Source organism: Grampus griseus (genome assembly GCF_964374135.1).
Source record: "Grampus griseus genome assembly, chromosome: 1".
Taxonomy (NCBI): domain Eukaryota; kingdom Metazoa; phylum Chordata; class Mammalia; order Artiodactyla; family Delphinidae; genus Grampus; species Grampus griseus.
In genome coordinates, this window is record NC_139017.1 from 93728165 (window position 1) to 93740343 (window position 12179).

Here is a 12179-nt window from a genome sequence, read left to right on the forward strand (position 1 = left end):
AGGAGGCCCACTGGTTTATCTGATATTTCCACAGGAAAAAGAAACTCAGATGCAAACTGGATGGTCTGTCTATGTAACACCTGTCAGGTAGGTTTTCCAATATCCATATGATTGACCTTTAAGAACGATTATCTGGATGTTCAGCATCATATTAATATGGCCATAGCACTGGAATTAAAAGCAAGATTCTACAGCTATACAGTCCAATAAGGAGGGCACTGTGGCTATTGGGCACTTGGGATGTGGCTGGTCCAAGTTGAGGTGTGCTATAAGTGTAAAATGCACACTCAATTTCAAAGAGTGTACAAAAAAGGAGAAAAAAGCAATGTAAAGTATTTCATGAATAATTTTTATGTTGAGTACATGCTGAAATGATAATATTTTGGATATACTGGGTTAAATAAAATATATTATTAAAAGTAATTTCACTTGTTTCTTTTTACTGTTTTAAACCTGCCTACTAGAAAATTTTAAATTATACACATGGCTCTCATTCTACTGGACAGTACTGCTCTGGCTTCATACATAGCTCTACTATATACAAACTGTGCATTCTTAGGCAAGTTAACTAATTTTCTCTTCTGTGAAATGGGAATAATAATTATTCCTACTTCTTAGCATCGTTCTTTGTACCCATGCATCAGCAAGTCAATGGATGTGAGCTATCCCGTGTAATAGGGTCTGACCTTGAGCAGGCAGCATTCTTCAGCCTCAGCAAACCCCAAAGAGAACTCAGTTGAGAGTCAAGCCACTGACACTCTCAGCACCTGGAATAATGAATGAGTGTCTCTCTGGGATATGCATTAAGACATCCACAACAGCTTCTGATTGCATAGTGAAGAATGTATGCTCAAAGCAGAGTTCTTCTGAAAAATAACTAGACAAAAAATAAGTTACTTATTTTTGTGCTTGATAGAATGTACTTGATATGGCAGATAGGAAGTAGCCAATATATCCTGTAGCTGGATATGGACTAATTATTGAAAAAGACATATGAAAGACAGATAATAATACTAGAAAATACACATTAAGTGCCTAAAGAATAACACAGACAATCCTTCAGAAGAGGTTGAAACCATGAGGACTGAGTAAATTGAAGGTTTGTAAGAGAGGTATTCCAAGTAGGAGAACAAAATGAGTAACATACAAAGATGTGAAACAAGGTTGCACGCTTTCAGGACACAAAAAGACCAATCTGGTTGGAAAGAAGTTTCTTATAGGAAGATACAGAAAAACTAGAAACATAAATAGGAGGCAGACTGCAGGAGAACAGGAATGTCACTTTAAGATAGGGTTCTAGGGAGTTTGGGTGACAAGTGCACAAAAGTAATTTAGGAAGATCAGTTCGGTGGCCTATGCGAAAATACTATCTTTAACTCTTCTGAGACTCTATATCCTTTGCAAAACAATGCTGGTCTAATTACTTTTACCCTATATTCTCATGTGATACCTTCCCAGGTATTGACCCTTCAATACATGGGAAGCTCTCTGGGAGAGGACTTTGCTTCAGAATATCACACATGAGTAATAATCAGAAAAATACATACTACTAATTACCACTTACTGTTGAGGAAGACAAGCTAACAGAGCCTGTGTAGAAAGATTGGTGATATGTGACTAAGTATTGAATATTTAGTGGATACTTCTAAAGCTGCATTAAATTGTCCAAATATGACAGAAAGCATTAGGAAGTGGTGTAGGATCAATAAATAGTTAATAATATGGAATCAAAAGAAAAAGATTCTCCTTCTGAGCACTGAAAAGGAAGGTATAACTGAACGAAGCTGTGCTGCCTATGTGAATTATTTAATCTCTTTCTTTTTAACTTTAGAGAATAAAATCACAAACTTTAAATATCAAAAAATAACATGCTTTGCTTACAATTATACAAACCCACACTCTTTCTCTCTTTGTCTGTGTTTTCTGTGTTTTGTGCTATTGATTTCCTCAGACTCAGATTAGTCCCAAAGAAGGGTGGCAGGTATACAGCTCAGCACAGGATCCTGATGGACGATGCATTTGCACAGTGGTTGCTCCAGAACAAAACCTGTGCTCCCGGGATGCCAAAAGCAGGCAGCTTCGCCAGCTGCTGGAAAAGGTAGGTGTCCTCTGTCCCCTGTGAATATTTTTATTGAAATATACTATTCTTTGAAAAAGAAATTATGGGAAAGCAGGTAATGGTGAGGAGGGTTCTTCCAATTTTTGTACCCCTTCTCAAATAAATGCTTTCCCCTTCCTTTAAAGTAGTACCTCAAGATTCCTGCTCTGTTGTTCTATTTATATGACTTTTACTTTTCCTAATCTTGCCTTAAGACTGGTTTTCTGTCATATTTCTTAATATCTAGTCTATCTCTCCTTAAGAAGAAAATAGTATGAAATGTTATTTCAATGACAGAAATTCAGCCTCAACTTTCAGGATCACACTAGGCTCTTTGAGCTCATACTTTTCGATCTCATTAACAATCTTGCAGAGAAGTTAAAATAATGGCATACAATATGCAAGCTATCTGGACAGATAATGAATAATTCCAAGTATTTAACATCATTTTCTAAGTCATTCCTTTGAACATTAAGTTTTTCAATTTCATTCAATAGCATTCTCTCCATATAATTTACTTAAGCTGGATCCATAACAATCAAATGCAGAATGCCCTTGATTTATTCTCTTTCACAGATGAAAGTCATCTCATGAAAGGTTCTTTATGTTTAGTTTAGGGAGGAAAAAAAAAACAATGAATGGTTCTTTCAATTTTCCTCATTCACACTTCCACTGTGTTGGCCTCTGAATATAGTTGGACAGCTGGGGTGGCCAGAGTGATGGAAGGATGACAACATATTTGAATTTTAAATATCTTCAGGGATAATAAGATAAATTAGGTAGTATGTGTTTTTAGATGATATCATGCTCAACAATTCGCTCTGTGCAATACCCTTTCCATGATCATCTACACAATTATAGCACTGAATAGGAAGCTTTAACAGAAAATTAAGAGAAGCTAGAAAAATGAAAGCACTGAATTTGTTAATACAGACATCCCTAGTTTATGCAATTTTAAGTCTAGCTACAGTAATTCTCTTCCACTGCCATATAATTAAAATAACTTTCCTCAGTGTACATTACTTGGAAGTATAACAATGCCCTAAGATTTTAAGAAGACTTTTTTTTTCATATTTTCATACAGAGATTAGTCTGCTTTTTCTGCCCTTACCCTTGGAGTCATCATCACCTGTTTGCTCTCTCTTCTTAAGTCTCTTTTTTAAAAAGATCCAGTCTTCCCTGCTCCTTCAATATCTGTCCCCTAAACAGAGCAAATGTAACTGTCATTCAAGTTAATGACCCCAGCTAACGTGCCTCTCAACTGTTAAAACTGTTCATGACATATGAACTACGATTATTCTTCTCTTCATAGATTTTCTTTATATCTATGAAAAAGTTCAAACATATAGTTTAATATTGTTTGGTTACTAGGGAAATTAATTATGTTGGTAAAAAGATTTCATCTTTTAAATCCAATTTTCCTTTTCTATTAACTTGTATTTCCTCTCAGATTACTAACTTTTTACTCCATCTTCTTTTCTATGCAAAAATATCTTCTTTCTACATCAACTATGATGAGAAACATTTTCTTAGACTCGATAATCTTATTTCTGTTACTATTTTCAGTACAGCATTGCATACACACACCCACACATAGACTTGGACATTTCTTCAAAAATCAGCTGAAAAATTCAAATGAACTATGAATGTCAGAAAGTGGATATTATTCTCTTCATGTCCAGAGGGAAATGTATTCCAGAGCTATGATAAAACCAGGAATTAGTAAAGGATGAATAAGGTATGAAAAGTACAACTAAGGGGATTGATTGAAGCAATCATTGAAGTTTATATGACCATACCATCCAATAGGCAATTTGTTTACCATTTTAACGAAATTCTAGAAAATCACACCTTTAAAAATGCAGCTGTATATCACAGGGAGATCAGCTCGGTGCACTCTGACCACCTAGAGGGGTGGGATAGGGAGGGTGGGAGGGAGACGCAAGAGGGAGAAATATGGGGATATATGTATATGTATAGCTGATTCACTTTGTTATACAGCAGCAACTAACACAACAATGTAAAGCAGTTATACTCCAATAAAGATGTTTTAAAAAAATGCATCAATACCTAAATGACAAAAAACAAAATTTATTAACAAAATCAAGGTCACCACAGGTTAGATTAATCAAATTCGCCATTTGGTAGTGTTATGGAAACAGAGGAATAATAAGTTGTGTGTACTATTTAGAGTGGCCTGAAGGAAGTAAGTAGCACTGGTTTGCTGCACTGACCCAAAGAAAAAAACATCTGAAAGCAGCATTCCTTATGCAGACTGAGCCAGTCCCTTGCTGGCTTCTCTATAGTTTTACAAATATCCAAGGTACCAGATGGCAAATAGAAGCGTGACCGTTAAGCAGCCCATTTCATTATTAACTAAAGGATTGATTTATTCTACAGTAAGGGAATATTCTTATTGAGAATAATATTAATAACAATAGTTCCCATCTATTGTATTGTATCTGCTCCATTCAAACCTTATAGCAGAGGTTGTTGCCCTTCTAAGTTTACATAAAAGGAAACGTGTTTTTTGAGGCTAAAAAACTTATCAATGTCACTCAACCAGTAGACTGTGGAGCCATACCAGATCAACTTTGCATTTTCTCAACACTATGCCAGTGTCATTCAAAATGCCACTGGTGGTACCCACACTTATTTAACTGATGCTCTGTCAAATATTTTGAATAAGTATTTATACTACTGAATATTAGAAAAATTACAATTGGTTTCACAATACATCAGGTCTTAGTGTACACAAACTAAAATTTTTCACTTAAAAAAAATGCTTGTCTGTTAGCTATGTAGCATCTCTGTACAGGCCCGCATTGTCTAGGTCAATATTTCCTAAACTGTGATTTTTGGAATAGGATGCTGATGACATCCTCCAATAAAATAATTTTAAGAAACACAGTACATGATACTTAACTCTTGAAGATTTCCGTCACATGGTTTAATACTAAAGGTTCTGTGAAGACCTACAGTAAAGAAATCCCTGTTTATTTTTGTTAATCCCAACGCTATCCAAGCATACTGAACTGTAGGGCTTCTTTTTTTCAAGTGGCCTCCACACTAATTATAAATGAGAGTGAAAATCTAAGTTAATTTGTGTTTAAGTTCAGAAAGGCCTCAGACGTTTTATTTATACAAAGAACCAAGGTAAATAAAGAGTTCAAAAAATTATCAGTGAAGAGTAACAATGAGCTTGCCACACTATGTAGACAGTCTACCCAGGGGCATGTGTAGACAGCTGAATAGCAGGACATCAGAGATAAGCAGACTAAAAGAGGAATGAGTCTCCTTCCCACAAGTGTAATCATGGGGATCCAATCTCAAGTATCACCAAGGAAACTGATTCTCAGTGGGTCTCCATAACCAGTGGGAAACTGAACAGTCCTAGGTACAGCCAGCAGAAAAAGCAAAAGGCAGCCCAGAACCATCCTCCCCAGTTAGACAGCTCCATCTCTAGCCATCACCCCAAATGTAGCTCTTATAATTATACATGATTCTGCTTGAAGGTCACAATCAAGTCTCAGCAAAAATTCTCTCAGTGCATTTTCACATAACACAAAGTTGAAAATTAAATTGACAGGGTAAGTTAGAGGCAAAATAAGAGAGGCTGTTTTAACTTTATCCAGGATCTCTCACTTGCCTATCATTTTCTAATTGTATGGATTCTGCCTAAGTACACAGAATTCCTAGGAAAATATTGGACATGCCAGAGATGCGTGTTTTCATAGACAAATGTCATATTTAAATGTGTAGATAGTTTCTTTAACACAAATGGCTTTTCTTTATTCATGCTTCACCATAATGGAGTTGAAAATTATTTTGAAAGCATTGCATTCATCCAAGATGCAGTTACCATGCTTTCAATGTTGCCTCAGTAATTCTGCACTGCATCAAAGTTTTTTTTAAATGAAGCTTTCTGAATGTAGGAATGATAGTAAATTAAGAAATATTTGAGGGTCATGTAATACTATAGCCAAACCAGTGACAGGAGAAAGATACTTTTGTTAAAATATTAAAATACTTGTTACATATTACTACTGTTGGAAGCCTAAGATAATTTTACCCAATAAATATTTATTGAGCGATTATTCTGCGCCTAGTTCTGTGTAAGGTCTTGGGAATAAAAGGTATGAATAAGACACAGATTCTAACCTCAATGAGTTTACAGAAGGGCAGCCACTTTTCTGCTTTCCATTCACACACATTACACAATTAGATTTAATATAAGCTAGACTGTAGTATGTCCCGAAAAGACAGGGTTTATAAAGGACAGGACTATGGATCAAGACAGCAGAAAAAGAAACAGAAAAATGTGACCTTCTCTGACAAAAAAAAAAAAAAAAAAAACAAGTGGAGGAACTGAGGCAAGCCAAAGCAGCAGAATTCACTGCCTTTTCTGAATGTTCCAATGCTGAGGAATATATTGACAACGGGCTCTTTAAAGCTAGCTGGTCCACTAAGCTTTGTGACCTACCTGATGACAGAAATTGTCTCTGAACAAATCCCTTCCTTATTTGTAACTCACAAGGTTTTACAATGAAAATAACTTTTTTATGTGTTACATAAATAATACTTATTTTAAAATACATGGAATAACACATAAAAATATATGAAATGAAGTAAAACTCATCTGAAATCCCATTTTTTGAGCCCATGCTTTCATGTATTCATTTATGCATATAAAATTTATATACAATATTTACCAGGGACCTCTTTCTACAATATTTATTACTTCTCCTCTCACCCACACCTCACCACCCCCCACCAGAAAACTAATTTTAACCACCTAATATGTATTCTTCTAATCCTTCCATATCTTTCTCCATGTTTTTTGCTTATATACTCCTTTCTTTTACATAAGTGTGCTCAAGTGTGTGTTTGTGTGTGTGTGTGTGTACGTGTGAGACATAGTGAGAGAAAGAGAGAGGGAGAGAGGTGAATTTTATTTAGAATAAAAGGATTCAAATTATATAAAGATCTTTACATTTGCTTTTCTCACTTACTTTTCTCATGTATATTCCTCCATGTTAAGCAATGTTTCTCAAAATGTATAAACATAAGAATCACTTAGGGAATCTTGATAAAATGAAGAGTCTGCCTCAGTACCTCTGGGGTGGGCCCCAAGATTCTGCATTTCTGACAGGTTCACAGGTGATGCCAACGTTGTTGCTCTGTAGACAATACTGTGAGTACCAAAGTATAGAGCTCTATTGTATCCTTTAAATTAGTTTAGTCATATTCTATTCCTCAACTCATTTAATAGCTTTCCTCCTATTAGAGGCTTTCACTTTGTTTTCCAGACTCTGCTGCCATAAGAATTAGTCTTTCTTTCCTCATTTCTACATGCTTTATAGGTCACCTATTTCCCACTTCTGAATAGCCTGGGGCTCAATGAACTTGGGATGGTACCATCACCTTAACATATGTTTATTGCCTATCTACCAAACACTTGATGCAGTGGCCATTTTCCAAGTCTCTTAAACAGTATGGTCTCTGAGTTAGGAGGTATCCCAATGCTACCACCACTCATCTTGCTCAGTTCAGCCTCACCCCTGGGAGTACTTCAGATGCAGCTTGAAGTAACTGTACTGGAATGAATGCATGCTAGATCTGCTGGACACTTCACCACCATCCACAATTGCTAAGCATCCCAGACCCTGAGGAAGTCAGTCAGTACTTAAAGAAACAACTTATCTTAACATTTAATAGATTGAGCCATGATAAGCTTACTAAGCCCTGGAATGAATATTCTATTTTTTTAATTTATTTTTCTGATATATCAAATTCTTATTAATATTTAGTCATTTCTAATGCTAGAATGTCCATTTTATTATTTCCTGCCTAGATACAGTTTTCTTTTGCTAAATTATTTGAATGTTTATCATGAAGAATTAGCCTTCTGAAAGTATGTCCTGTGGAAATGCAATTATGGATTTGGCACTTCCAGTTTTTAATGTTAATGTCATTTTTCCTACTTCAGTAGTGATTGTATATACCTGTAAACAGACAATAATGCCAATGTTCTTGTTTAACAGGTTCAAAACATGTCTCAGTCTATTGAAGTCTTAAACTTGAGAACTCAGAGAGATTTCCAATATGTTCTAAAAATGGAAACCCAAATGAAAGGGCTGAAGGTCAAGTTTCGGCAGATTGAAGATGACCGGAAGACACTAATGACCAAGCATTTTCAAGTAGGTTTGACTTCAGCAATCTTGTCAGTCCAAATGAGACACTGAGTATGATGGACAGCCACCATGGCACTCAGCTAGAAATACCTGTACATCGGCCCATATATGCAAGGTTCAAAATTCACTGGGGACATCGATAATCTCTCCACTGAAACTGACCATTAGCTGGTAGGAATGCATAGAACACTTGTTATAAAAAGAGCCTTATCCTCCTAGAGCTAGGTGGAGATTCTGGATAGATTTAAAGGCATTTCAATATGTATGACAATGGTAAATCTAGGAAAATTAATAATTAAATTTATCAAAGATTTTCTGATGATTTTATGCCTTGCTAATATGAGGAGAAATACAGAGAATATGAATTATTAAAAGAGGCAATAATACCATTATTAACAGCACATAAACAAGGGCTGTTTCACAATTTGATACAAAAAAGTATTTATTTTATTTTGTTTATTTTTTAATTTATTTTTTTGGCTGCGTTGGGTCTTCGTTGCTGAGCGCGGGCTCTCTCTAGTTGCGGCGAGTGGGGGCTACTCTTCGATGCAGTGCGCAGTCTTCTCCTGTGGAGCATAGGCTCTAGGAGCACAGGCTTCAGTAGTTGTGGCACATGGGCTCAGTAGTTGTGGTGCACCGGCTTAGTTGCTCCACGGCATGTGGGATTTTCCGAGACCACGGCTCGAACCCGTGTCCCCTGCATTGGCAGGCGGATTCTTAACCACTGCGCCACCAGGGAAGTCCCATAAAAAAGTATTTTTTTAGACTTTAAGCTGTTTATTGGTAATTATCTAGAAACACTGAAAATGGAGAAACAATGCTTTTAAGCATGCTATGTGGATTTTTATTAACTATGTATGACACTGTCATAGATTAAAATAAAATCTATGATAATGCCATTTGAACCTCTATTAAAAAGAAATAGTCTGCCTTACAAAGGCATAGCACATTGTCTATAAAACATACTGTGATTTTACGAGCATAATAGCCTCTGCTTTCCCTGTCAGTTAGGAAGTGAGATACACTGCTAAAGGTGAGGGAGTGGGCCTGAATCCAAGTTCTTGGTCAAACATTAGAAGCGCTTTTCATACAAAATTATGATTGGCAGGGAGCTAGTCAGGGACATGAAACAGGGTCTCTGCATGACACAGTTTAATATGGCAGAAATTAGCATGGTTTTGTAATTTTCTTCAGTGGTGCTCAGGAGCCTGAGTAGAAAGGTATCAAAAACAATCTTGCACTGAACCAGTTTTACAGTTTTCCCAGAAAGGTACAACAGAAGGACAAGAGGGTAAGAAAGTTCAGGGTATTGACAAGAAAGGGGGCTAAAGTGATGAATCATGAGATTGAATTGAAGAGAGAAATAAGCAAAGCCAGAAGGTTAAGAAATGATAACAAATTATAGCAAGGCCTAGAAGATAAAAATAAATTTAAAGATTATTGGAAATAAGAGAATGAGTAAACTAGAAGAATAGAGAAATTATGGGGGAATGGTAAACACAGAAGAGTATAAGGCTGAAAAGCAAATAAAATTAATTTTAACCAACATTTATTGAGCACATACTGTGTACAAGGCAGTGTTGGGCCCTCTGCTGGGTATATACTGCATAATCTCTCTTCTTTGAAAGAAACTAACAAACAGGCAGGTAAAATCTGACAGTAAAAAGAGGCATAAACATCAAAATGGCACAAAGGGAAGAATTATTAATTTTTCTTAATTTTGTTTAGAGAAGTTCAGGGAAAGAGCTACAGGGCTTGGCAATATTCAAGAAAATGGTTTTGGACTACTGCCCACTTTCCTCCCCAGAAAATACTAAATTACAGAGGAGATCAAGAAAACCAAAAGATGTTCAATGTCTATTTTCAATATTCAGGGTTAGGGTGTAGACGATAGAGCAATACCGTGTGCCTGATGTGATGCTGAGGCTATCAACAAAGTAGGAATGATCAGCCGGTACTTATGGCACATAGGGAGCATTCCCAGAAAGGAAGGGGGACAGAAGGAGAGAAGCTCGGGGTTTCTGGCTCAGAGTGAAAATCATTCAAGTTCAGATGGTCACTACAGAACTCTGTGACGCCAAGGGACAGTTTGCAAGTACCAGGGCTGGCAGAGTTGGTGACAAATGATGACGGGTGTGCATCTATGGGAACTTATGGGAGAAGAGAGGAGACAAAGAAACAAAAAGATACAAGGCTGAGAGGAAAAAAAAAGAGAAAGTTGCCTATTCTATAAGTTTGCCTAGCAGAAGCCAAGCCACCAATAAGAAAACTTAATTTTTAGGCAGCACCATAGAACATGATGATTTTGATTTTCCTAGTTCATGTAATCCACGTGGATACTGAACTTATATGTATAAGTCAAACTCCAAATAGCAATAATGATAATAACATCATTTTCTTGAAGAATTACACATATTCAACACATAGTTCCAAGCACTTTAAATATACTATATATTAGTTAATCTAATCCTCACAACAATCCTATAAGGTAGACACTGTGTTTATTCCCATCATTCACATGAAGAAACTGATGTACAAAGAAATTACACAATTGGTCCAGGATCGTATATCTAATACGTATCAGAACTACAAAGTCCAGCTCCCGAGTTAAGCCTCCTAATACCGATGCTATACTGCCTCTCCAGGTAGACTCTAGCTCTCTGAATTAAATTTAATAATAATAATTAAATGCTCAATATATGCTTGTTGAATATATTTATTCACCAAGTCCGATCATGAGTCAGATTTTGCTCCAGCTGCTGAGGTGCCATATATGAGAAGAAGAAATGGAACATTCCAAAAGTAAGTTTAACATTGAAGAATACTTTTAAATTGGAAGAAAATCCTCCTCTGGCACACCCTTTTCAGCTTATCAAAAAATCTAAGTAGGTTGTGTCTTCTATATTCTTTATGATAAAAAAGCTTGTTCTCGTTATCATACTTGAGACTATCATTCTTATATAAAGAAATCTTGGTTGGGTAAGATAGTCTAGGTATACACTTTGCTATAAGACCAACATAGTAGAAAATGAAATTCTAGAAAGGATAAGTAAGCACAGATCTGTGTTATTCTACTTTAATCTTTTAAATATTCGATACGTATATTAGTTGGACTTTCTATTGCTCTCTGACAAGTGTCCAGAGTTAGAACTGACTGACAATAATTGAATTATAAATTTTTGAAAAGACCCCAAAATTCATATACATATATATATGTATATATATGTGTGTATATATATATACACACACACACACACACACACATACACACACACACACATATATAATTTTTAGCTCAGGGGAAATAAAATGCCACCAAAATTGTGACACTGAATTACTCTCTTTTCAATATTCCCATAGTAGAATGTAAAACTCTTCATTGTAACAGTTGCTATAATATGCAGCAAATGGTACCATCAGAACTCTTCTCATTAAAATCCTAATGCAGCAACTGTGTCTTCCTTTAGGGATAGCACAAAATGCTCAAACTAATAAGTTTATTTCAAAATGAGCCACTAAAATGAGCAAAGCTATGCAATTCTGCCTTTTGACTGTGATATTTATCAATCTTTCTCATTAAGACTCTCTGTCCCCTCCCACTCAACATGGACGTACAGACAAATTCTAAGCATTCCAATCTTACAGAACAAGTGGAAATTCCCCCCAAGACACACAAGCCCATAAATCAGGGTGGCAATGGGAGCTCCTGCTATTTTAATGCATTGATAGTGATAACATGTTCTAAATGTAATTGTAAAATGCAATTTTCAGCTCCTTAAATTAGTTAGTATACAGTATGGTTTCTGTTATGATCATAGCAGTGACAGCTCTTCAACGAATGAGATAAATTGCAATAAACTCACAACTGAATCAAACTCATGAAATAT

The 12179-nt window shown here is 35.9% G+C and overlaps 1 protein-coding gene across 4 annotated transcripts in view; it reads left to right on the top strand.

Annotated features, from left to right (window-relative positions):
• OLFM3 (olfactomedin 3) overlaps window positions 1-12179 on the top strand; it is a gene marked incomplete at both ends in the record, with an annotated part of 191859 nt that overhangs the window by 147113 nt on the left and 32567 nt on the right. For 3 of the 4 annotated variants that reach the window (XM_082681015.1, XM_082681016.1, XM_082681014.1), the window contains 2 exons: window positions 1952-2098; window positions 8143-8298. In XM_082681015.1, coding sequence (XP_082537141.1) covers window positions 1952-2098; window positions 8143-8298 — 303 coding nt within the window. Of the gene's footprint in view, window positions 1-1951; window positions 2119-5124; window positions 5192-8142; window positions 8299-12179 lie in introns of all 4 variants that reach the window. The other variant, XM_082681013.1, reaches the window with a different exon arrangement.